The following is a 27,964-nucleotide window of genomic DNA, read 5'->3' on the forward strand; positions in this document are numbered from 1 at the left end:
GTTAGATGAAAAGGATTTGTTCTGATTTCCTGTTTTTAACACTGAACAAAAAGTGTGCTCACTTGTGCATGTAACAAAATTCAGCACCGATGCCTCGAGGAAAGTCGCACACTTGACTGGAGACGTGAGCCGTTTGTGCCTGTTATGAAGCTGCTGGGATCAGATTTACCATAATCTTAATCTACGATTTGCGTTAGATGTGAATGGTTTGCTCTACACTAAAACTTTTTTTTTTTTTCTTTTTTCTGCGCTGTGGTTAAAACTGCCTCAAGTGAAAGCAGAAAACAGAAACCACAAAGGCACAGGTGTGCAGCAGTCTGTGCAGGTCTGTTTCGAAAGGTTAATTCATGCATGGTTCCTGCTGCTGTCCAGTACAAACACAACTAAAAGATGCAGCAAAACAGGGTATAAAAAAAGAAAAAAAAATTACACATGCACAACAGTAGCTCATAGCGGTAACACTTCTTTTTGAACAGCCACACCAAACCTCCTTCTTAAAATACAAACGCATTGTTTGCGAGCTCTGTGAGATAAACTCCTCTCTGCTCTGTGCAGGTTTCTGTCTTAGCATCCTTTAAACAGCAGTTTGTTTTTCATTTGCGTATGATTCATACCAAGATACGAGCACCTGCTGTTTGTCAGGTAATAACTTATATGAAAGCAGGAGTAACACAATGAATCATGGCAAAAGAAACTTTCAAAAGCAACACAAAATGTTTTTTTTTTATTTATTTATTTTTTTTAATTTGAATTAAATGCACACAAGATGCTTCCACAGTCATTGGGTGAAGATGTCATCTGGCTCAGCACTCATATTTTTTTTTAATATCTTGAGTCAAAGCGGTCAATTTCTGCATCATCTTGGTCACATAAGGCTGTTTATGGCTATAGGGAAACATATTTTGGCTAAACTAGACTTTAAGTTGTGTTTTTAAATATCTCCTTTTTTTTTAAATGGAAAGCAGCATGTGCTTTGCTCTCTTTCTAAATGGAGTTTGTGGTTAGCCGAGTTCTCACATGATTTTTGAGGGTACCGAGAAAGGAACATTTCTCGTGAGAGGAGACGCAACTTTTTTTTTCATCAACAAGGGAAACCACCATCAAACACAGATACTGAGTGTCAAACTGTGAGTGGCTTTCAGTCAATATGCCTGCTGTTGGTGGTAAGTACCTTATCAGTTAACATGAGCTGTGGTGATGGATGATTGGGTTTGATTGGTTATTTACAACCTTCGGATTACTTTTTCTTGTTTTTCGGTGATGAAACTGGTTAATCGCTTGTCATTTTTAATGCCGGTATTGTTCTGCTAGCTGCTATTCTTTGGAGTCAGAGAGTTAAAGCCACAAACTGTGCTTGTAAAAAAGCATGACAACTCAGAAATCCTTGCACATATGTATGACTAGGTTCTGTCATGGTTAATTTTATTGATTTTGGATAAAATGGAGCAAAACCCGACTCCCTTTATCCTCATTTATGAACCAACAGAGGAGCAATGTATTATTTGTGAAATACCACTACATGTACAAAGACAATGTGAGAACGGCTGTGTATATACAAGACATATAAGCAAATTTTCTCTTAATTGTAGTTATCCTCATTTGAAAAATGAGAAGTTTCCTGCAGTTTTTTTTTTTTTTTGCAAGAGTAAAACCGAGCTACTTGTGATGATGTATTTCTATATGAAAATAATAAAAAGAGAACTGATCTTTTTACTTGGACTCAAAGCTGCTAACTTCTAATAACAACAGTGCTACCAATAATCTCACTTGCTTCAAAAGGGAAAACCTGTGAATTACGTACTTACAAAGAATTCTGACTGTAATCAGTAGAACTAACCACAGAGAGTCCCAACTTAAGGGAAAATTTGGAAAATCAGAGAGAGATGCTCTTGAAAATGTCATCAGATAATGTTCACATGAGACCGTGTCTTTGACTGAAAGCTTAGGAGACACACGTACATCTTTCAGTGTGAAGATCTGTCGTGGTGAAATGCAGTGCTAGACGCTGAGCGGCCGCCTAACTACCCTGCTAAACTTTCTCAACGTGTTTTTCAGGTGACCAAAGTCTTCAAATAACCATGATGGAAATAAATATAACAAAGGTAAGGGAAACTCTAAATAACAATAACATATACAGGTACATCTCAATAAATATAATTGTTGAGTTAATTTACCTCAATTTACAAAATAAAACTGACATGTTGTGTAGAGTTTATTGAAAATGAATGTTTATATCAATTTATGATTACAGTAATTGAAAACCCAAGATTCAACCTCTAAGAAGATTGAACTTTTATGCAGGACAAAAAACCTGTTGCCTGTGTGTACAAAAATGTACTAATTCACCTAGTGAAAAGCATGTCAGTGTACTGTAAAGTATACACAATACTTTGCAAAGACTTTTGTTTTGCATGAATTACTGATTCGACGCTGCGTAGCATAAAGGTGATCAGAATGTGGCACTGCTGAGCTGTAAAGAAAGGTGGGAGAACTCTGCTAGAAATCGTTGGTTCGTCTATATTTTCTGGTCTGGAGCCTCTCATGCTCCTCTTGCTGGTCAGTCAGTCAGTCACAGTAGTGCTGATACTTTTGTGAGCAGGTGTGGACAAATGCTCTTACTGTAAAATAAAATCAGCAACTCCATGAAACTTGTCAACAGAAGGAATTATGAAATGCCCTAAAATTTCCTAGTTGATGAGGACATGATGAACTTCTTGTTTGTCTTACCCTTCTTGTCGACCAGTGATTGTATACGGGAGAACAGTTATGTCAAAAGTCTTCCTCATGATTGCGTATGCCAGAACATAACACTGTTTTTGTCACATGGTGTTGTTTTTGTTGACGTTATATCAAATTACCTGAGTAACTAAATTTTGGGTTTTCACTGGCTGCAAACCATGAACAGAAATCAGTCCTTGCCTTATGCCACTCTGTGTTTATTGTATCTGATTTTCTTATCTTTTGAATTGCTTGATTAAAATAAACAAACCTTTCTGTTAAATTTGAAACTACTATGCCATCAGAAAGTATTGCTACATCGTCACCTTTTCCACAGATTGCAAGGATGTTTTCAGACAGCCAAGCATAATATTCACATAAGTCTCCACACCTTTTGCTACTGAATTTAAAACTGAGCTCCAGTTCACTTGATTTCCTCTGATCAGCGCCGAGATGCTTTTTCAATTTAATTGAAGTCCACCAGTTGACAATTCATCTGACTGGACATGATGCAGAATAAAACAAAACTCTAGCAGCATTGAACACCCCTAGGAGATCGACATTATTTTGAAAAAAAAAAAAAAAAAAAAAGTTTGTAACTAGCAGCACCCTTCCAAGATCTGGTCGCTTAAACAAACCGAGTAACTGCAGAAGAAGGTCTTTGATCAGAGAGGTAACCAAGAACCCAATGATCACAAAGGTGGAGCTCCGGTGTTTCCTTGTGGAGATGGAAGACGAATACAGAAACACTACTTGATGAACATGGCACCCTGCTTGAATTTTGTCAAAAAGGCTTCTTAGAAAATATCGGACAAGAAAAAAAAAAAAAAAAAATCAAAATTCTCTGGTCTGATGAAACCAAAACAGAACTTTTGGGCCTGAACTCCAACCATTATGTCTGGAGGAAAAACTGTGTAGCATGGATGACTAGACCACATAAGGGGCATGAACCAAAATGTGAAAATCTGCAAGAAAACCTGCTCAAGTGTACACAGGAGCAGTAGATTAACATGATTTTGGTAACAGTATTTGTACATCGTTCTGAAAACTCTTTTTGCCTTATTATTCTAAGCCACTATGAGTCGAACACAAAGAAATAACACTCAAATATATTTTAGACTCAGTCTATAAAGTGCAAAAGGGTGTAAATATTGTCTTATGGCCCTGCATTAAGACGCGCCTGTAGAGGTTGCATCCACACAGAAGGATTCAGCAGCACTAATCCCTGCGTTTCCTTTTGTAAGTGTCATTCCCTCTGAAGAAGCGAATTTTTAAATGTGCATTAAACCAGTAAGATTTGCTGAAAAGCTCATTATGTCACTTCTCCTTCTTCTTCTTCTTCTTTAGTTGCAGTCCTCCACGTCTCAGTACCTGGAAAATACAACATTCTTCTTGGACAATTTTGATTACTCGTCTACGTCCCAGGATTACTCTGACTTTCCTGTGCTTTGCGACAAAGAGCGAAACCGGCAGTTTCGCCTCTGGTTCATGCCGCTCTTCTACTCCATCATCTGCTTGCTGGGAGTGGCTGGGAACCTGCTGGTCATCGCCACTGTCTTCTACTTCAAGCGCCTCAAGAACATGACAGATGTGTACCTGCTCAACTTGTCCTTCGCTGACCTGCTCTTTGCCCTCTCGCTCCCCTTCTGGGCAGCCAACTCCATGGCAGAGTGGATTCTGGGGCTTTTTGTGTGCAAAGCCATGCACACCATCTACAAGGTCAGCTTCTACAGCAGCATGTTCCTCCTCTCACTCATCAGCATCGACCGCTACTTTGCCATCGCCAAGGCCGTCTCCACCCACGGCCTTCGCTCGAAGGCTGTCTTTTTGAGCAAGCTGTCCTCCACTGCCAGCTGGGTGATGGCGCTGATCTGCTCCATACCAGAAATGATGTACACCAATATCAACAACAACACCTGCGATCCATTCTCCACCAAAAACGATAAGCTCCGAGTTGGCTTCCAGTCCAGCCAGATCGTGTTGGGTTTCCTCGTTCCGCTCCTGATCATGAGCTTCTGCTACACCTGCATCATCCAGACGCTCTGCCACGCTCGCGGCTTTGAGCGGAACAGGGCCATCAAAGTGATTCTCGCCATTGTCATCGTCTTCCTGGTCTCCCAGATGCCTTACAACATCATCCTCTTCTGGACTACAATCGTCACAGGAGCCGGAGGAACAGAGAACTGCAACTATGACAACGGTCTCCTGTTTGCCACCGACATCACGCAGTACGTGGCCTTTCTGCGTTGCTGCCTGAACCCCTTCGTCTATGCCTTCATCGGCGTTAAGTTTCGTCATGATGTTCTCAAGCTGCTGAAGGAAATTGGCTGCATGAGCCAGGAAAGGTTCTACAGATACACCTGCGGTCGGAGGAGGAGCTCAGCTGGCCTCGACACAGAGACTACCACTTCCTTCGCTCCTAAAGGTGTCAACCCCACATGCAAAGAGCTCGGAATGGACTAATACAAACTGTGTATTTTGTCAAAGCTTATCAGCTTGCCGTGTACATAGCAGAAGTTATATAATTGCAAGTTGTTTGAGCTACGCTGCCTTGTCTTGTTCAGGGATTTGTTTGAACAGACTGTATTTTGAAAGTTCTCAGTGTTAATAAAAAAAATGCATATTTTAAAGGATAGTGAAGGATTTGGTATACTCAATAAACTCTTTCTTTATGCTGTTTTCAGTGCATGCAGTTTAAATTCCAAATAAGACCAAAACCCTCACGTCTTCCACCGCAGACTACAATAAATCAGCTGCTTAGGCCGACGTCACAAGCTTGCATGAAGAAAAAAAAGCAATTGAAGAAATAGAAATGCACTCACACACGTTTGAAACCCGCAATTTTATTTTATTTTTTACAGCAGCTCATTTTCAAATAACATGAAAAGATAATTTTTTTTAAAGCAGGTGACAGACACCGTTTTACTAAATACCAATCTGTTTTTTTTTAACCATTGCTGTTCCACAGGATTTTGGAAAAAGATTTTTACAGATCGATTAGATGACTTCTTTGAGGACACAAATTACTTTCTGTCAGTTTTGTTTCAGAAAAGAATCAGAAGATCAACATTTCTAGGATGACTCAAAGGCTGCAACGAAATATATGCAGCAGAAAAATCTATGAGCTTAGAGTATTTGATAGATCGTAACGTATTATTTACAAAAGTGGAACATCGTGGCATCAGAGGGGTTCGAGTGAAATATGCATCGATGGCTGCGGTTGTAACGTGACAAAATGTGGAAAAGTTTAAATGGTGTGCGTACTTTTACGAGGGACTTTATAGACCATTGCGAGACATCCTTTACATGAGGAAAACACCTACGAAATTTCTCACACGCATGCATTCCTTTCCTTAAAACTCATTTCCTCAGAGCAGACGTCAGGATTTACCATGAATCCTCGAAGACAAGATGGGCTCACCTCTTCCCATCATCAAACTCTTATCTACAGTCAGACTGATGTGCACAGAAAGGCATTAGTCACAGGAAATCAGCAAAACAAATGTACATTGTTTAAGGCTGTTATAATTTAGGTTGACATAAGAAAATCTTAGGAAAGGTCTTTATTAGCTTCAATCAATCAATCAAATTTTATTTGTATATCTTCACTTAGCAGCAGCAGAAAATAATTTACTTGTGAAGACAAGGTGGAGAGGATGAAGTTCACAGATGAAGCTAATGCAGATTTAAGTTTATTACTTTAAATAAGAAGCTGGCTTTGTTTTAGCATTTCACTTTCTGCTTTTGGATTACGCATTTTATATAAAATATGCGTGCACTGTAAGTATTTGGGATCATTCTTAAAAATTGGAAAGTTTTGACAAGAGCGTGCGATGCAGCGCGTCAAACGAGGACCAGAACATTTGCTGGGAGGCAAAGGGAGGTCGAGTAAGAGCAGAGGAACTTTTATTTAGCTACAACAAATCCCAAGCTGCCAGGCAGGTAACTAAAAACCAGGAATCCAGAACGGATGACGCAGGACCTGAACCTGGCACAGGACAAAACAAGAACTAACACAAAGCATGAGCTAACAAAAAGGAAAAATACATACTGGTGGGAGTGACTCTAAAAGGAATAGGTGCGGTAACTGGCAAGAGAAAGGGGAAAAACAGACAACAAGAGAAACCCAGGATACTGACTGGAAATAAAACACGAAATAGGAACATGCTGCTGTTTAGTTTACAAGTAACATTAGATTCAACAAATGCACATAATTATCCATGTCATTACACTTACACCCCTTTAACGTTTTCACATCTTTGCCATTTTAAAACAACTTGAGTATTTAACTTGGATTTTATGAGACAGACCTGTAGAAAGCTGCTCATAAGTAAATATGGAAAAAGTTCACCATAAATACAGCAAGAGAGGTCAGGGATAAAGTTATTGAGAAGCTTAATGTAAGATTAGGTTATAAAATGATTTCCAAACCTTTTACATCTCATTGAGCAGCAAGAGTACGACTGCAAATCAACTAAGATAATTATCAATTTTATGCGCTGATAACGTTCGAGGACCCAAATGCAAGACGGGGAGCACTGTAAATAAGCAGCAGGAGTTTTTACCGATTGATTGATTCATTGATTCATAAAGAAATTCATAACAAAAACAATTTACAAGAGAGCCACAGGGGGAGCAAAGCATAGAAAATAGCAGGGAGAACCAGTAAAGTACACTAAAGACATTGATGTTACATAAGGAGGGAAGAGAGGAGAAGGACACTGGATGTGGGTGGATTAATCAGAGAGATTTGGAACAACTGAAGCAGAGAGAAATCAGGGAGGACGAGAGGAAGTGAATGATTAATAAAGAGGGAGTTAAACTAGACACAAAGGAACCACAAACCCATGAGAAACTAAAACGCACAGACAACAGAACCCAAAAACAAACCAAGAAACTCAGCTCACTGACATGGCAGTGAGTTTCCTGCCATGTCAGAATCTCACAGATATGGCAAAAGCCTAATGCCTACAATTGACAACTAAATTCATGAAAATCACTCTAAGAATACTAAAGAACTCAGAGATAGTTAAAAGCACAAACCCAATCAAAGCCAAAACCCAAACACCCAAGGATTATGTCAACTCATCAAAACTGACCGACTGGCCAAGAAGGACAATAATGAGCGAAGCAACAAACAGGTTTATGGTAACTCTGGAGGAGATGCAGAGATCCACAGCTAAATCTCTTGGCTCACCTGCAACAGGGTATGTGTGTTTGGAAATTCACAGCACTCATCACTCTAAACACACCGTTCCCACAGCAAAACACGATATTGACGACATTGTGCTGCGGGATGTTTGTCCTTACCAGGGACAGAGAGCTTGAAATGTTTTGCAAAGAAACGGAAAAAAAATAAAAATAAAAATTATTTTTTACAAATGCATAGCGGAGGTGTATTCCAAAACGCTCAAAATACTTTGAAAAATATTTGTAAAAGTTTACATCTTTTTAATACTTTAGCAAACTGGACCTTTGTGCCTTGTAAAGTGTTTAACTTCTAAATAAATCTCAAGGCTACAGACGGCTGCCACACCTCAGCTGAATCATAACGCCTTAGCAAAGCGAAGCCCTGACATAACATCTCATTACTCTGGTCATAGCCAAGGGCACCAAGTCTTAGGAAATATTAAAAAACTATTAGTAATCATCAAATAGTCTGGAATTAAACTGGACTACAGTTTAAGTCCAGCTGCCAGGAATCCTTAACCCAACGTCTTCTAACGGTATACTTAGGGAAAATTAAAAAGTGTAATGTAATGTTTCACGACTTACAATTACAGCCATTTCGCCTTGTTCTCACAATCATTATTTATGTTTTATATTTCATTCTAAATGTTTTCAACAAATAGAAGCTCAGACATGAACAGAAAACATAAGAAGAAATGTTCCAGTGAAATTTGCACAAAAAGCATTATGGGCTGTAATTAATAAAGAATTTTGCGTCTTCAAAAGACACTAAAAAGGTTAACATTTCACCATGCTCTAAATATCTGAGTATGAATATTTGAAGCAAAGTAAGAAACACCGGTTTACTTCTGTGTGCTTTGATTGTGCTTTTGGGAATAGAAAAACCAACCCACCAGGCATGTATGCAACTGTGGTAATATGATATAATCAGCTTAAAAGGCAGGGACCACTGAGTCAAGCTGCTGATAGGCTTTCAGGGGAAAAGGGTTGGGATTGCATTAATAAAAGCGTGCAACACGAGAGGTGGGTGGTTTACCTGAGACAGTAACGGCAGAAACCTGAGCAAAGGAATTCAAGGTAAGATTACTTTTTTTTTTTTTTTTTAAATGTATATTCAAGTGGGGTGGGGGGATTTTACTTATTCAAAGCATGTTGCTAGAGTAAAAACATAAAATAGAACTATAGCTTTAAGACTTAGATATAACATAAGTAAGAATAATGAAGTGTAAAAATGTGGGGAAACTAAATATAGTGCAAATTTTTGGGAATATGAATGTGTTTTAATACATGTAGTATTAATGCCCACCTTACTCTACAGTATCAGATATTTGCACTACATAAAAGAAAAATCTTTTTATTAGAATATACTTTCTATTTCAACATTCGTCAAACATGGAGACTCAAAACAGTTAATTTAAAGCAAAGAAATTGCATTGTATAAAAAAAAAAAAAAAAAAAAAAAAAAAAATCTCTGCACAGTTTAAGAGCTGACCCGCAGCAGGACGGCACACACTCTGTCTCTGGCAGAAGCAAAGCGGCTGATCAAAAGTAGAGAAAGTTCAAAATGATGGCAATAATATGATAGGAGTTTCAACACTCATTCATTCACCTATGAACCACACCCATTAAGGCTGAACTGTTGCGGGGTAAACATTATGTTGCCGTGGTAACAGCCAGTCACCTGAGTTACGCAATCAGCGCCACGCCTTGTCTGAAGCGCCTGGCGAGCAGAGTCAGAGGGTGTGGATCCTCCTCAACTCTGCTCAGCCCGGTTGAGATTTCAGCGCTTGAATGCATCACTTCTACCGCATGTAATTACTCATGTAGTGGTTTTATACATAAGGCGACAAACTTGTCCCTGGAGGCCTGACTTATTAGAAAAACAAACTTTACACTGGCGATATATATTACTATAAGTATTATTTTGTTTCTTCAAGGTGTGAACTATCTTATTTTTGGATTTTATTTCAGCCATGCTGTCCCACACGTGGCATAATCTAGCTAGATTATGCAAAGCTTGTTGCAAAGTATCTCAGCCACCACTAACTTTCTATTCATTTTGAGAAATATGGTTTATGGTTTGCTGTTTCTCAGAAAGTTGCAATGTTGGTAAAAATGCCGATTAATAGAGGAACTGTGGATTTACTGAAATGCACATGTGCGCTGCTCAGACTGACCTCTAAAAACCTTTGCTGAGATTTGCTGCTCGAATTCCTGCATCAATGCAGGATGGCGTGGCGGTGATCAGCCTGTAACTTTGTTGAAATAAATTTTCCGTTAATCGAGTTTACTGACCAGTCCAATCACAGTGATGCCATTCTCAATGAAGCAGGTTTTAGTACCTTTGGATTGTGGGAATTTACCAAATTCTTTTGGAAAAGCAAATTAGCGTCCCCATAAAGCTTGCCATTAGAGAGAAGATTGAAAAACTACAATATTTTCCTAAAAGATTATTATTTTTTATCCCAGGAAAGACACTTCTGGCATGATCTCTTGTTCATTAGGGACTTAGCACAATAAATATGACTGTTAGCGCTCGCATTGTGGGTCTGCCTGTGTGTGGTTAGTCTTGAAGCTCTGACCCCATCTGCAGTTCACACCGTGGACAGGTTTTACTTCCCAATTTTCTAAAAACAGCGTTTTTCTCTGTTAGTTTAACTCAGCTCGGTTTAAACAATCAGATACTTGATCTTTTGAAGTCTGAGCTTCCCTCTGTAAAAGGGAAGTGCAGACAGTGAGGGGGACGCTGACCGTCTGCTTCACAACTGTCAAGTCAGTCACATGATCAAATTACGAAATTTTGGTTTTTAAAAATCCTTTTTTACTTATCTCTGTAATATTTAAATTTTCAAAGTTTTCATTAACTTTAAGTCATAATAATAAGATTAATTGATAAAAAAAACAAAACAGAAATAGAACAGTCTTTCTGTAAGAAACCTTGGAACACATAATATATAAACTTCATATTTGAATTAAACTCCTGGAATAAATTTACTTATACTGATGATATAGTGTTTCATAGAAAAGCAGTCGAGGTTTAGAAGTAAAACAGCGAATGAGTTTCAAGCAGACTGTGAGTTTTTCCCGACTGCGAATGCAGAGAAGCACAAACAAGTTCCTCTAAAATGTATGATGTCACGTTAAGCACACAAAATTAAAGCAAATACAATCTTAATTTTTCTTCTTGTGCCTTTTGCAGCTTAAGAAGACAGCGGTTCCCTCTACTATGATGCCTGCAGCCGAAGGCATGTCCAAAGTGATACCCTGCCATGTTCTGCGAGTGGGTCAGACCAGCTGCCTCGACTCTTCACAGGGAAATGTCCCTCAGCCACCTGGTGTCTCTAAGCCAGAGTTTCACCTTGTTGACCACGATCTTGACATGACCTTGGAAAGTCTCAATCAACTCATTCTTGACATGGATCCCACTTTCGAACCAATCCGAAGCCCCACTTGCACAAGCCCTCCAGCAGGTACATGGCAGCTGCTTCCTCTTCTTCAGAACTTGGTCCTTAAATTGTGATTGTGTCTGTTGTCTTTGTTTTGAAAAATAGAGAACTACATCACGGCACAGCATCTTCTTTGCCCACCTTATTACGCTTCGTAGGTTTTTCTCTTCTACTGCTTTGTGTCTAGTTTTATAGGTGTCAATAGGGAAAAATCAGCTAAAAAGAGCAAAAATAAAACTAAAGAGGAAGGCAGACTACACACACACACACACACACACACACACCCCCCCCCCCACACACACACATATATATATATATATATATATATATATATATATATATATTACACCTTTTAGTCTGACTGCAAATTAAAAAGGAACTACAGAAAAAAAGAAGCTAAAAATACGAACCATAGAGTGGTAATGTTTGCTGTATTTTTGTTTTGTACTATTACAACTATAGTTAGTCAAATTAGTCACGAGACGAGCTGCAGTATTTTGTACCAGAGGAGCAATTTCTGACGCCCCAATGAAAGCATAAAGACAATTGTAAATGTCAAGCAGTTGGAGAGTCATTTTCATTCTACACTGTCAAATGTAAGTAAAACAAAATAAGTTAATTTGATTTAGAATGGCCTCTACTGACCAAAGTATTGTTTACATTCAGCAGTACCGAATGGAAACAGCTAAAGGTCTCTCTTTCCCACTTATAATTAGTCTATTCTTTACTCATGAGGATTTTAACCTCACTACATTCATCTGGCTTTGTAAATCATGTTTTCACAGACAGCGTCTGTCGAACTAATCAAGCGAGGGCTGCTTATTTTTGCCCATTCTTCATTTCATGCCTTTGCGCTTTAACTCAAGTTATTCAAGTCATTTTTAGAAAGCAATTTACTGATTCTTGCGCTGAATTTTAAATAGTGCTATGCTCAGCTTGGACATGCATCTCAAACTTGGTTAAAGCATCTCTATTCAGATTTCTAGAATTTAACATTTCGAACCAGCAATGTTCAAACAAAGTCCACATTCCTTCAAAAACATCATAAAAACAGCCCTTAAATTCAGAACAGAATAGGAATCTTGAATCTAGTCTGACTAGAATAACCCAGCTGTATGGTTGTTTTTCTGGCAATGCTCATTCCCCATTGAGTGGACATCCCAAAAAGCAATAGAAAAAAATAAATAAAACAGTTTGGACTTGGAGTTTTTTTCTTGCCTAACGCGCATGCTGTTCTTAGAAAGAACAGTCCGCTGGGCAGTGAGTCATGTCAGCCTTTTCAAAAATCCTCACTGCGAATGAGTTGGAAGTGGACTCAAGGTTAGGATTCTTCAGATCCGACTCGGCCGCCAATCCAGCTTCGAACACCCAAACACTCAAATGCACACAAACTGTAGGACGCTATTGGCAAACGGTCGTGTTCAGAAACACGTCAGCATAAATAACAATGTATTTAAAGGAGCCAATTACCCAACTTGCAACCGCCGGGCTTGGCCTGCAGCAGTGGGATGTGGCTGTGGTACTTGGCTTGGGTGGTTCGATGCCCGGCATCACTCCGTGTGCCTTTGGCCAGCGGGGTGCTGCTCCTCCGCTGAACACCAGTGTGATGGCCAGTCTGTGGTGGTGCTTGGAGTCTGTCTGCTTCAGACTCTTGTGGCTTTTGGAGGCGATAGCTACGTGCCCTGAGCTGCTCTTTGGTTTCTGAGAGTTAAAAGGTGTCTTTGTGGAGCAAAGCTTCCTTGGCGCACGCAGGCAACCAGCCGTTGGCTCAACAGCGATGTGTAATTGTGCTATAAAACCAGTCAGCCTTGTAAAAACAAAAAGCACAGCTCTTAAAGTGCACGCACCTTTTGTGATATATTAAATGGTTTTAATCGCGTAGCTATTGCACCACATCTGCCCAGATTGAAACCACACCCTGTCAGGAACATTAACCACATAGTCATGCTGGGGGGTAATCAGGCAAGGCCTCCTCCGCTCAGAAACTGTGTACAAGGAGCAAAACAATATGAAAATAGATTTCCTGTTGCGCTTGCTTTTTTCATAAAGATGTTTTGCTCGTACTCCTTTTGCTCGCTTTTCTTGAAACTGTCAAGTGGAGTAGAGGTGAAAAAGTTTACAGGAAATCGGTAGCAGTAGAAGATTTTTTTTTTTTTTTAGATGTATTTTCTGGCTGGCAAAAACGAGAAGAAAGAATTTCTGTGCCTGTTGATGAATTCTCATTTCCCATTTCTGCAACGTTTCACCTTGCAACAGTGCGCCATGCTGCACGTTGCCATGCATTTCATATCTGTGAAAATGTTAGTCATTATTTTTGTCAGTGCAACTACGAAACCCACCCTTACACATATGCTTACTGGAATGAAAAGTTTTTTTTTTTCTTTTCCTACAGACATTCACTCTGTGCTCGTCAGCACAATGAGGCAGACGCAAACGCAACAGTCCAAGAACAAGCTGAGACTCCTCTTATTTTCTGTTATTGCAAAAGCAGAAATACGCCTTGGAAAAGCAATTAGTTTGGAAATGATAGACTCCTCTGCATGTTCCTGCATGAGAAATGTGAACTTCTCTAGCACGGTCATTTCTGTGTTTCAAGAAAGAGGCCTAGCCCATGAAGCAAAAAACAAAAAACAAAGTCAGACAAGTTCCGGGCTGCGGGAAGCTTTCATATTCTTATGTAACTCTTAAGCATCCTAACCATGACTCCTCATTTCATCCTCAGTCTCCCGTTCTTCGGATGACTCAGATGGCGCTTCCCATTGCGTGCTGATTCCCAGAGGATGCCCTCCACACTCATCGCCAGCCGTTGCACTTCCTGTTGTGTCTCCCAGTGTCCCCATCCCCACGCCCGGCAGCCTCAGAAGCAGCCCCAATGGCGCGCTGGTGTTCTCCGGCTCTCCCACATCCTCCCTGCCGCCGCTTCCATTTGGAAGCGCTCCCAGGCGAAACCCCTCGCCAAAGAACGACCTGGCCTTCTCCCCGGGGTCAATGTGCCTGTCGGGCTCCAACAGAAACAGCGCCACCTCGCTGCTCTCCATGTCCGCATGCTCAGATACCAGCTACATTTTGGGCAGGTAAAAACCGATGGAAACTCTGTTGCTTTTCATTCAGGATTTTATCTCATTGAGGCGTGTTTGAAGAAAAAAAAAAAAAACCCTGAAAAAAACAAAAGAAAAAACTTAAACATGATGATAGAAACCTGTAAAAAAAAGATAAAGAAAATACAGCCACAACAACAAATATGAAAAAGAATCAGAATAAAACCAATAATTATAGTATAACTTAGGAACAATTCCTGTTTTTATGTTGCACCCCACTTAAGACAGGAAGCAGGCAGGATCACATGTTAGGCATATGTACTGGTGAAGAGAGTCAGATAGAGGAAGAGAGCTGGAATCACAAGTGGAGAAAAACTGGGTACCAGACAGAGAAACCACAAGAGGAACAGACGGGCTGAGACAGAAGACGATCCGACAGAGACTGGAAAGCTGGAAGTACAGGGAGGACGGTGAATGCGTGCAAGATAGGAGGGCACAACATGCTTACAGGAAAACACGGGAATGATTAAAACAACAGCTTTGAAGAACATGACTAAACAAAAACGTGAACGGAGAGACAAATCACAAGACTGAAATAACCCCCCCCCTCTTCCTCCCTCCTCCCACACAAAATGTTAAAGCCAAAGTTATAAACCAAACCGATTATTATATAACTGCATGTCATAAAATTACCACACAGAAAATTCACTGAAAAGAACAATGGAAAGCACATTGTGTTAAATCTTCAGAAGCCAATAAAAGAATCTAAATGATAGATAATAGAAAAAAAAATGCATAAAATATAGTAAATCAAATTGCTGAACTAAACAAACAGAAAATTAAACGGTTCAAATAGAAGGACAAAGCTGTGCTACGTTTTCAAGATCTAATTATAAAATACAAAAGTTTTGTTGTTGTTGTTTATTAGAGGCAACAGACATAAAATTAAAAAAGTCATATTTGGAGATTAGACGGTTTTCTTCAGAACAATTTCACCTACAACCCAAAACCATATTAGGACTAAGCAGAGTTTAATCAGAGTTTAAAACGTGAAACTTTCTGTAGCTCTACACATTTGAAGGACATTGGAGATGAGGGGGGAAAGTTAGATTTCTTTTTGTTCATCAGAAGCAAGCAGATTCAAATATGAAAGTAGCCATAAACGATGCCTGTTAATCAAATGATGTAGGTTTTTGTTACTTTTCTAATTCATAAAAAAATAAAGAAACACAATTACTTAATTAGTTCTTTATCAAAAAATGTTTGCATGTTGATGCACTCTCGTTTTAATTTCTTTGAAAAACAATTTCATTTCAAAGACGTCAAGAAAAATAGATCTTTCTAACGGAAGAAAAAAATATAGATACGTATCTATAGCTAGATAGATACGTGCTTATCTGTCTATCTGGATCTATAGCGATAGATCGTGCCTAACCTTTAGCTGAAGTAACTTAAGTGAGATGGTTTTGTAGATATCTACGGAAGCGCATTGCTACGGAAGCGCATTGCTATCACGCAGGAAAAAAAAATTTCGAGCGCTATCACGTTATAACGTGATACGTATCTCGTTAAAACGTGATAGTATGTCGTTAAAACGTGATACGTATGTCGTTAAAACGTGATACGTATGTCGTTAAAACGTGATACGTATCTCGTTAAAACGTGATACGTATGTCGTTAAAACGTGATAGTTATCTCGTTAAAACGTGATACGTATGTCGTTAAAACGTGATAGTTATCTCGTTAAAACGTGATACGTATGTCGTTAAAACGTGATAGTAACTCGTTAAAACGTGATACGTATCTCGTTAAAACGTGATACGTATCTCGTTAAAACGTGATAGTTATCTCGTTAAAACGTGATAGTTATCTCGTTAAAACGTGATACGTATGTCGTTAAAACGTGATAGTTATCTCTTTAAAACGTGATATTTATCTTGTTAAAACATGATAATTTTAGGTCCAGGAAGTGGCGGTATTATGCTAGGCTAGTACAGTGGCTAACATGAATTGGTCAGGTTTCCTTTCATGTTTGGTCTACAACATGTAGAGATACGGATGCTGCTTTGCACTGTGGTTAAAACCATTAATAGCATGCGTACTCTGAGCAGGATCCTAAACAGAACGGGACTGCACCGAAGGAAACGTCAGTCCGGTCCTCTAGCTGTAGCGGCGTTCCTGACTGTCAGGATCGAAGCTCAAGTTGGCTTCCGATTGTAGCTTCTGATTTGGGAAATGGCTAAAGGGAGATTATAACGGAGGCTCAGACGTATTTGCTGAACAGTTTCTGTTCAGATTTGTTTTAACAGTACACTTGCTGAACTACGGCTGTTCGTAACCAAGCAACCGAAATCAACAGAAGGCTCGATAGTGGCAAAAGACAAAACTAGATCCTGTTAAGCATTCTTCAAAATAAAAGACTTCCTCTCTCCAAAATAAATCATAAATCAGCAAAAGCTGAATGGCCTCCTTTAAGCGTCCTGAGAAACAATCACCTAATGATCGTGATTCATAAATCTCTACTCGGCTTGGCTCCAGCATCCTTAAACTTTCTTTTACATAGGTCTGTTAATTCCCATTCTTTACGTTTTAACAATATTTTTCTTTTACATGTTTCACTTTTCTGAACTGAAAAAGGGAAGCAGGCTTTTAGTGTGATGGCTCCTACAGCCTGGAAACAGCTCCAGTCTGAAATAAAGATGTCAAAGCTGGTTTCACTGGACTTATTTCGAGCGATTCTTAAAAACAGACGAGATTCTATTAAACAGTGTCACTGTTTTTAAATTCTTTTCTACTGTTTTACACTTCTGCATATGCATTAATTAATTTTATTTTGTAACCAGGTTGCTGTGTGTTGCAGACTTCTACCCAGGTCCCTCTTGAAAATAAGATAAGATGTGTATCTCAACGGGGTTTACCTGATAAAATAAAATAAAAAAATAAAATAATAATATTTGTCAAATATTGGTCAACAATTTTTAATATTTGTCGACAAACAAGGAGCAAAGAAGAGACACCTCTCCTTTACCATATAGGTGACTTAAAATAATGTTTTCTAATGGAGACAAAGAGGGTAGATAAAGATTATTGTGTTGCTTTGATAAAATAAAACTCTGAACTTGAAGATAGTTATAGAAATATTTTGTAGGAATATCATGTTTGTTTTTAATTTCTTCAAGTTACATAAATACCTTCCCTGAAAAAAGATCAGACACTTTAGTTATATTCTTAGCAGTTTAAATCCTGCTCTACATGGATGAACATTACATCGGATAGTTGTTGCATTTCTCCCAAATAATCAAGTGTTTTTTGCCAGATCATCATTGTATTTTTCAGAAATGGGTATTTTGTTTGCTTAATTGACCTTTTCCTGCCTGATGAGTACATGTACAAGTCTATAGCAATAGAGATCCAGTGGGACACAATAGTAACCCATGCTGGGGGCTGTCTGGCAGTAAAGTAAAACATTGCTGCCCTGATCTGGGTTGAAATAACATAATAGGTTTGATAATTGTTAACACCCTCTGTCATATGGCTGATATAAGACAGACAGTTTCATTCTCGGGCGTTTACCATTTAAGTGAAGTTGGAAAAAGTTATATTTAGCTCCTTAAAGAAGAAGGGGAGTGAGGAAATTGAAACTGATTGGAAAACATATAAGAATTTTGGCAATATTGTAATTTTTATAATATTGATGTGACCAATTAAGGAGATGAGTAGCATCTTTAACTATTAAACTTTTAAAGCTAACATACTTAGACACTTCTGATCTGGAATAGATTATTCATCTCTGATGCTACGTTGCATCACTATAAATCGGAATCTGAAAAGTTGTTGGCATTATTATCCCAGCTGATGGATCCTTGTAAGCCACACAAAAAGGCAGGTGCTCTAGGACAAAAAAGTGAAAGAAAACAGAAGGTTAAAATAATAACAAATATTGTAAATGTGATAGGAGTTTATTTCTAATGCATTCCAGATGCAAACATATTTTTAAATCTCTCATTGCTGAGGTTTCAATTCAGATAAAGATTTCACAAATCACAAACTAGGTTTGAAATATTCTGCCATTAGCGTAGATTAGAATAATCTACTCCAGATTTGAAGTGTCGATGTATGTTCGTTTTTAAAGCAGAACAAATTATTTCTTAACATTTATATGTTAAATATAATTTCCATGATTAGTTACTTATTTACAGTCATATGTCAAGTCATATGTTAAGTATAATTTACATGATTATTATTATTCACCGAATTTAACTTGATTGTACACAATTCCAAAAGGTGACGTGAAAAATAATTAAATTCAAAGCTTTCTGTATGATTTATTTTGGAGAGAGGAAGTCTTTTATTTTGAAGAATGCTTAACAGGATCTAGTTTTGTCTTTTGCCACTATCGAGCCTTCTGTTGATTTCGGTTGCTTGGTTACGAACAGCCGTAGTTCAGCAAGTGTACTGTTAAAACAAATCTGAACAGAAACTGTTCAGCAAATACGTCTGAGCCTCCGTTATAATCTCCCTTTAGCCATTTCCCGAATCAGAAGCTACAATCGGAAGCCAACTTGAGCTTCGATCCAGACAGTCAGGAACGCCGCTACAGCTAGAGGACCGGACTGACGTTTCCTTCTGTGCAGTCCCGTTCTGTTTAGGATCCTGCTCAGAGTACGCATGCTATTAATGGTTTTAACCACAGTGCAAAGCAGCATCCGTATCTCTACATGTTGTAGACCAAACATGAAAGGAAACCTGACCAATTCATGTTAGCCACTGCACTAGCCTAGCATAATACCGCCACTTCCTGGACCTAAAATTATCATGTTTTAACAAGATAAATATCACGTTTTAACGAGATAACTATCACGTTTTAACGAGATACGTATCACGTTTTAACGAGATAACTATCACGTTTTAACGACATACGTATCACGTTTTAACGACATACGTATCACGTTTTAACGAGATAACTATCACGTTTTAACGACATACGTATCACGTTTTAACGACATACGTATCACGTTTTAACGAGATACGTATCACGTTTTAACGACATACGTATCACGTTTTAACGACATACGTATCACGTTTTAACGAGATACGTATCACGTTTTAACGACATACGTATCACGTTTTAACGACATACGTATCACGTTTTAACGACATACGTATCACGTTTTAACGAGATACTATCACGTTTTAACGACATACGTATCACGTTATAACGTGATAGCGCTCGAAATTTTTTTTTTCCTGCGTGATAGCAATGCGCTTCCGTAGATATCTATCAGCTTCTCATATCAGTGTGAAGAACATTTGACACATTCATCACTTTCCGCTTTGAGATGTTTGATGGGTTCTTACACAAGTAGCCTGTTTCAAGTCACCCCGTCAGCATCTCAGCAAGAGCAAGACGTGAACATCAGGAAATTTTACCCTTCTTATTTGGAAGTCAGGTTTCCTGCTCATTTTTTCATTCTGGAACTTGAACTTGAAAATTGCAGTAGTAGTGGTACTCATAGTATTTAGTGTGCATTCAGTATAAAAAAAAGAGTTTAAAATGACAGTCAAAGTTGTTGTTTAGATAAAAAAAAAACTCAAGTATAAAAGTATTGTGATGATATTTTATTGATTCCCCCCTCCCCTCCTTTTCTACAGCAACTTATCTTTGACTGAGGACCCCGACTCTCCAGAGTCCATCCCGACTTGCGCTCTAAGCCCCTTCAATGACGGCTCCAAATGTCCGCCATTTGACAGCAGAGCCTCGCTCTCGAAGCACGGTCACCTACTTGAACTACACAGCAGAGGAGCGAACAGCAGTCCCGCTTCGCTCGCCGGCTCCCAGACAGATATTCCTTTGCTCCTGATCAACGGCGCGCCAGAGTCGGACCTGCGGCCTTCTGGGTCAGAAGCTGACCTCGTCCAGAAAGTCCCCGCCTCTCCCTCAAAACGGAGGTGTTTCCAAGCGAGTTTCAGCGGCAGCCAGCCGTCTATGAAATTCGTCATGAACACGTCGAAGTTCTGGTTTCGTCCGCACATCAGCAGAGCGGAGGGTAAGGTGGCCCCTGACGTTGGCTTTACGTGCCGTGCGTGACAACGGATGTCAGAATAAACGCCATGCCTTCTTTTGCCAACCGCTTTGCTCCCAGCTGAAGGTCTTTTGAAGGATAAGGAAGCCGGGACGTTTGTGGTGAGAGACAGCACCTCCTACAGAGGAAGCTTTGGTTTGGCCATGAAGGTGGACCAGTCGCCCACCACCCTCACTGCTGCCGCCTGTCCAGGTAAACGTCTGCACACGAACACAGCAGCTAATGACTGCTTCTGAATCACTCACAAGGCTCACCGTTTTTATGTTCTGTAGAAACACGCGCACTCTGGAAAATTCATTTAAAAAAGAAAGAAAAAAAAAGAGTCTGAAATTGAGCATTTTACAGATCTGGAAAAGTACGGAAACAGATCAAAGCATGGAAAAACGATTTGTATTCCAAGAAAGTTCTCCTAACCTATTCATCCATCCCTTATGTCCATCCTTAAAAGGCCCCAATTTCCCGGTGAACTTTTTCTTTTTTTTTATGCTGCTGGGTTAGAAGAAGATTGGCAGCCGTGGAAATTTGAGCCTGGAAAACGGACGGAGTCTTTGGACGCGAACAATGTGAAGAAACCCTGCAGAGAGGAACGCAGAGACAGATTGTCTGTCCAGTCTGCGTCTAAAAAACACAGTTTAAACGGCTTTTAAAATATTTGGTCAGAAACAGGCAACAGAAAGCCTTAAAGCCACAACTCCCACAGTCAAAGACAAACAATGCAAACACAATGTGCTGTGGAAAGTGGATGTCATCTTATGCCATGCGGCAGTCTGCGGCGAGCCAGGGGACGGTGCCAGTGATTTTTCCACCCGCGGTGTGCATTGTGTAAACACCAAAGAAAACGGGCTGTTTACGACTCTGAGAGCAATCAAAGAACAAAAGACAAATCTCAATCACAGAGCCATTTGGAGGTTTACTTCTGTCACAGATTTGTAACGTTGTAAACGTAATTACAACAAAAAGATATGGAAGACATCACTCGTCATGCAACACGTGTTTCAAAATGGATGGGTGAGACTCTATCCTGTAGCAACGGCGAAAAAAACACAAGGATTTTAAAGTCACACTTCTATCCATCCTGCAAAGATTGCAAAGAGTTAAAATGTTTGCATGAAATTTAGTCATTTAATAATAAGCCAGAGCATCAAGCAACAGATAAACGCTTTTCAGATAAAGTGAAACTGGAGACAACCCCTCAACTTTTGAAAGTTGAGGGGTTAAATATCTTCATTACTCGAGGTTGTCGTAAAATAACTTTTATGGCAACTTCAAGTTCCAGCTTGCAGAGCTTGGCAGCCTCACAAACGAGCTTAAAACTTGCAGCAGCATACCCTCCTGGAAATGGAAGAAATTAATAGCGAGCACACGATGTTACGGTACTGGCTAAGATAAAAATTTATCAGTAAAAGATGTGGGATATAACTCCACTGTGAGGCCTCGGTGGTAACTTCAGTAATTGATGTTGCCACGCCAACTATCCTTTATTTGTTATGTGCATATATGCAATCAAATGCAAAAATAAATAAAAAAAAAATGCTGGTAAGAGATCACTAATGAAAACTCCTACATTTATATCTTTTGAATGTTATATAAACAAGTAACAGGTAAAATAAGACAATATAATAGAATAGAAACGTCATCACTGTTTAACTCAGGAGACACAATGAAGCAGTCATTAACATGCAATCATACAAAACATTCCATAAAAAAATGATTCCCTAATCATAACGAATAGCATATAGGAAATGTAAATCTATGGCTTAAATAAAACGAATAATATATGTTATTCCCATTCATGTTTCGTAACATGGAAACTAACAAAAATAAATAAAAAAAAAGGGATTTGTGCAGCCTCATGTCCCAGCGACAACATCTGTTAACGTTGTTATACAGAACAATGCTCATGGGAGAGCAGCAGACTCCCAGGGCGCAGACACAAGGGGAAAAGGCACCATTAATTGGATCAGACTTTTGGTAACAATGGGAGAGAAAGAACTGAGGAAAAACAGGCAAAAACATTTCGGCAGAACTCCACTTTTTGATCGCAACATCAGGAGCATTTGTACCCGTCACAGTTTATATGGAAGAAAATCCAAAATGACTCTAGCACTGAAGGGGGAAAAAAAAATAAAAATAATAATAATAATCTGCTGCCAATCACATATTTTAGGTCTTGGGACTGCGTTGCTGCTACTAGCCTGGGGGAATCTTGGATCTGTGCAGAAATTCAAGAGGTTGTAGTAGGACTACCAAGGCATGTTGGATTGAAACAGATGGCCCAATGTCAGAAAGCTCACCCTCAGAAGCAAGTCGTGTTCTCCAACATGCTAATGACCCTAAGGAAAACATACAGCTAAAAGAACTTAGGAATGGCTATGAGGAAACAAAAACAAATCATTGACTCATTGCAGATGACTGTTCTTGAACCCAGATCTTTATACGATCCGATATCTGAGGAAAGACGTGAAAATGTTGATCATAACAGTCTAAACCTGAGACCGTTTAAGCAGTTTATTCAGGACAACTAGGTAAAACGACCTGCTCGCTCCTACAGTCACTTGTTAGAGAGAGACTAATGGTACCATCTTGCTTTGCATGTCCACATTTTACAAACAAGACCAAATAAAGTCAAATCACAGAGAACAATTAATCTAACACGGAGGTCTTTGAACTGCAAAAGGTTAACTCAGTACCACGAGAAGAGCATTTCAGCTCCACAGAGAGATCCTGGCCAGGACTCGACTCCAAGGAGCTCCTTCTTTTGAAGCGTCAACGCTAGCCAGTAGGCCACTGTGCTGCGCTACAACAGACTTTGCAGGAATCTTCCTTGTTTAGTTTTTTCAGTCTGAACTTGTGTTGCAGTAACTTGTATTTTAGCTTTTCGAGGCCCAAGGACTGATTACTCTGGATTCAACATTTCTGATGTGGTTTTCTTGCTTAAATGCTGTTGATTGGACTTGTCGATATTTGTTGTTTCCAGGCAGTCTTTTGTCATTCTTACTTGACCAAAAGCAATTCCTCCTCTTTAATGTGGCGAGCGAACATTTTTGTGACATTTGTTGCTCTCGTGTACTCAGGAGAGAGCGGCTCGGATCATATCAGGCACTTTCTGATTGAATCATCGGCTAAAGGCGTTCGCATCAGAGGTTCTTCTCAGGAACCATACTTTGGTGAGTAAACCTTCCATTTTTTTTTCACCCCGCCTCCCCTCTTTTTGAACAATAGTTCAGTGGGTTTAAAATTCAGGTTTTGTAATAACATGAAAGCTGATTCATGTTCAGAGGACTTCAGTTGGCCTTCTTGCAAGAAATGAGTTTTTGAGGTTTTTTTTTTCTCTAACCACAGAGACATGATCATTTTGTCTTTCTGACATTTTGCTCGTCTTCGACATGTGTGGTTTCCATGTGTGAGACAGATGCAATGGTACCTCTGGCTGCATAACTAGATGTTGACTGATAGAAACTCTGAACCTCAAATTCTCTGTGGTGTAAAGCAATTAAAATGCCTGTGATATGGAAACCTTTATTTTCTCATGTTAAGCATCTTGATTTACCGATGCTTGTTTTTCTGAAGAACAGGTGAATATAATTATGTATATTTTATACATGAGCATGTTTTAGTCTCTTTTCCATTTTTGCTCAGTTCTTTCCATTGAAAGTGGATGGGGGAAATACCAAATCCTGTTTATGTAGGACTGTAGGTGCCTACTTATTCTTCTTTTTTAGTGCTAAATCTACTTTTATTTCTTTGGAAACTGAAACTAAGAGCTGAGCAGTGTAAGAAACATTTAAGCTGGTATTTCTGCCTCAAGCCAGTGGCGGTGTTTTTGATATGGGCAATGTGGGCAACCACCCAGGGCAATGCCTCATCAGGGGTGCTCGCCTGTGGGGTTGTTTTTCCTGGGGCTGTCAAACAGGCTGTGACCACCTCTGCCTCAAACTAGAAGTTATTCTGAGATTTTGTGCTAATTTTAAGAATCTTTGCACATGACAGTTTCAAATCAGATACATGTTTATCTTCTTGCTCTTATTTGCAAACAAGAAAAAAAAAATAGCAAGAGGTTAGAGTATGCTCTGCACCTGCAAGCTTTCTCCTCATAACCGATAATGCTTCCAATATAATATAGCTCATCTAAACAGTCTCTCACATCTTTGAAAAAAGCATATCCCCTTTGCTCTCGAAACTTTTGCGTTGTTTATTTAAGTTATTTTGGGGATAAGATTAGACAATCTGAATTCTTGAAGGATGAGCTGAGCAGCTTGTCTGTGTCCATTTAGTCAGGACAACAAGAAAAAAATTGTTTCAAAAATAGGGATGACTCAAACAACTTCAACATTTCTGCTGTTATTTGGACGTGAATAAATAAATACCATATTTTCCGCACACCCACTTGTTTAGCCACATTTTTGTCCTGGTAAAGTTAGATTGAAAAATGGCAGCAAAACTGTTCTCAGATTCTAAGCCGAAAGATTTTGGTTGTTCTTCTTACAGGTAGTCTCTCGGCTTTGGTTTACCAGCACACAATCTCTCCTTTTGCGCTACCCTGCAGACTGCTACTAAATTACCAGGGTGAGTAAACCTTCATTGTGAGACATTTCCTGATGTGTTTGTGTGCAACTAATACAGATATTTGCAAAAAAAAAACAACCCAAAAAAACATCTCCATTTTTGACAGATATGAGCACAACTGGAGAGAAAGTAAATGAAAAAGCATCTACAGAGAACAAAAGAACAGGTGAGTCAAGGTCACACAATGTTTGTGTCATGTGCATTATATTGAGAATTTTTTTTTTTTTTACCAGGGCAAGGGAAAAACGTAAAATAAGACAACTACTTCATTACTTAGCATTCCAGAAAATATCTTTGGTTGTCATATCTTGCATGCATGGAAATAAAAAAAAAAAGATAGATAAAGAAGCAATAGAAGCTGCTTATGCAAAGCAAGACACATGTGAAGGTGATGAAGTTTGCAATAAGTTAAAAGCAACAACTGGGGTGTAAAAAGTTACGTTCTTCATTGTGCATTTGTAAGTTATTTCTTATTTGGCAGAGAGAACTAAATGGATGCTTTGTCTGTTTTGCAGCCTCCAATTTTATCTATCTGAATGCCGTTCCCACTGAGATGCTGACAGGTCCCTGCGCCGTGCAAAAGGCGGTGTCCTTGACACTTGAGAAGACACCCGGTTCCTTCTCACCCACTATTGTGAACATGAAGGTGTCCCTCAAGGGTGTTACACTCACAGATATCAACAGGAAGTAAGAAAATATATCTCTCCATTATACTGCTGAGATTGCTACCGACAGCCTGCTTCGGAGTCGTGCTGCTGGCGAGGCGCGGTTTGTGTGAAACATTTTTTCCAAAACCTACCGTTATTTTTTCGGCAGGCTTTTCTTCAGACGCCACTACCCGGCTTACCTGCTCAGCTACGGCGGTGAAGATCCAGACAATCGCCTGTATGTTTATGCAACATGCTCAGGACCTTGATGAATTCGACACATGCATGCGTCTCATCCCCTTCACGTTTCTGTTAGTGCTTATAAAGTTGTTTTCTGTCCTCCTGCAGGTGGTTGAGAGGCACGAGTTTTGGTGCAAGGTAATCTACGCTTCCAACCTGCAATACATCTGTTTCTGTTGTTCCTTTTGTGCAAGTGCATGTAATCAGTTCTCATACCTTCTGTCTGCAGGATGTTTGGTTTTGTGGCAAAAGGTGTTGAAGCTGGCATGGAGAATGTTTGCCACATCTTTGCAGAGTGTGACCCCCTGCAACCTTGCAGCAAAGCCATTGAGTATATTCAGGCTTCCATAACCAAGCAGTAGACAACCAAACTCTGATGACCTCCTGTGACCCGTTTTACACTGTGCTGCCTTTGACTGACATGCAATGCTGGTCGAAATAAATGTCACAACTGCTGATGAGCTGGTCAAGTTACCGTCTCTTCTGGGGCTGAAAGCCCAGATGAACAACCGACTTAAAGCTTAACACTCCAGTATCACATCCTGATCCTTAAAGTCCCACACAGAAATGAATGTATTTTTAGCTCAGGACTATAAAAAAACAGATGGAGTAACAAATAAAAAAAGATGACGTCTTGTGCTTAAAATTTGTCCAGCTTGTAAAAAATACTACAGAAATGCAATTACCTACCCCAGACAACAACTTTAATACTATTTTTTATGTCTTAATGTTCCAGCAACAGGCATCTTAATTTAATATCAACTTGTTTGTCCTGTTTTGTGACGAACTGAGCTTTGCAGGAAATATGTACACCATTTAAACCTTACCACACTTTGTTATATTACGACAGTAAACTCCGGTGTATCTTATTGGGATTTTATTTATAAGGCCAAACGCAAAGCAGTGGATAATTTTAAACTGAAAAGTGTTTCACAAATAAATATCTGAGACGTAAGGTTAGCATTTGTAAGCAGCCTCTTTATATCGAATACCTCCAAATAAAACCCGGTTCAACCAACGGCCCCCAGCTGTATATTAGAAGCTACAAAGTGCTCAGCGTCTAATGTAATCTCAGTACAAATGCAGACATCCTGTTGAGGTTTCAGGTTTGTCAACGAATATTAGTGAACAAACAGCATCATGGAGACCAAAGTGCACAGCGGGCCAGTTATGGACGATACTGTGGGGAAATTTAAAGCCTGTTTAGGTTATAAAACGATATCTTGAGTATTTAACATCTCAGGGAGCATTCATCAGTCCATCATCTGATTATGACACAACTGGAAACACGCCAAGACGTCCACCTAAGATGGCAAGGACAACACCCGAGAAGCAGCTGGTCGATCTGGAGGAGCTGCAGAGCTCCACGGTTCGAGCAGGACAATTTTGTTGAGAGGACTATTAGTCGCTCATTTCACAAACCTGACAATCATTTTGAGGCGACCACAAGCCACGCAGAGAGCTCAGCAAGCGTGTGGAAGAATGTGCTCTAGACAAAGCACAAAATGTAACTTTCTGGATGTGCAAGAGAAATTGGTAAAACTATAAACACGGCGGTGGCAGCATCCAGCTGGAGGGATGCTTTTGTTCAGCAGGAACAGGGGAGCAGGTCAGAACTGATGGAAACGTGACTACAAAGCCTTTCTGGGATTCTTCTGACTAAGGGAGCTAAATGTGAACAAACATCATACTATCTAGGTCTTATTTGTAAGAATGTTGGAAATTATATTTCATTCCGCATCCATTCTGATAAAATAAGTTTGTGGCTGCATTGCTACACAATGCAACAGAGTAAAAAAAAAAAAGGCTTATAAATGCACAGAGTGTAAAATTATGATGCTTACGTCCTGCTGATTGCTCAAACTGTTACCGAGAGACTTAGACTCTGATGTATCCATTAATTTCTAAGTAAAAATCTGTGCAGATGCCCTCACTGTATAAATCTGTTTGAATATATTTATTGTTGTGTTCTCTGTAAAGATATGGATTTGTATTTTTTTTAAACTGCAATAAAAACAAAGATGATCAACAAACAC

General features: G+C 39.3%; 2 protein-coding genes across 2 annotated transcripts; both read left to right on the forward strand.

Annotated features, from left to right (window-relative positions):
• The first annotated feature begins 623 nt into the window (after positions 1–623).
• ccr7 (chemokine (C-C motif) receptor 7) lies at positions 624–5,397 on the forward strand. The gene is made up of 3 exons (XM_014988171.2): positions 624–1,163; positions 2,056–2,102; positions 4,066–5,397. Exons 1-3 carry the CDS (start codon positions 1,148–1,150, stop codon positions 5,179–5,181), a joined length of 1,179 nt encoding a protein of 392 aa, XP_014843657.1. The 5' UTR covers positions 624–1,147; the 3' UTR covers positions 5,182–5,397.
• A 3,467-nt stretch (positions 5,398–8,864) lies between these two features.
• LOC106918419 (tensin-4) lies at positions 8,865–27,961 on the forward strand. Its single transcript, XM_014988161.2, has 12 exons — positions 8,865–8,985; positions 11,108–11,378; positions 14,077–14,428; positions 20,045–20,439; positions 20,536–20,667; positions 23,550–23,642; positions 24,964–25,041; positions 25,148–25,207; positions 25,557–25,728; positions 25,858–25,926; positions 26,037–26,066; positions 26,158–27,961. Exons 2-12 carry the CDS (start codon positions 11,135–11,137, stop codon positions 26,288–26,290), a joined length of 1,758 nt encoding a protein of 585 aa, XP_014843647.2. The 5' UTR covers positions 8,865–8,985; positions 11,108–11,134; the 3' UTR covers positions 26,291–27,961.
• Positions 27,962–27,964: the final 3 nt, after the last annotated feature.

Source organism: Poecilia mexicana, unplaced genomic scaffold (assembly GCF_051168715.1).
Source record: "Poecilia mexicana isolate PSO_F unplaced genomic scaffold, ASM5116871v1 scaffold_1, whole genome shotgun sequence".
In the NCBI taxonomy this organism is placed as follows: Eukaryota; Metazoa; Chordata; class Actinopteri; order Cyprinodontiformes; family Poeciliidae; genus Poecilia; species Poecilia mexicana.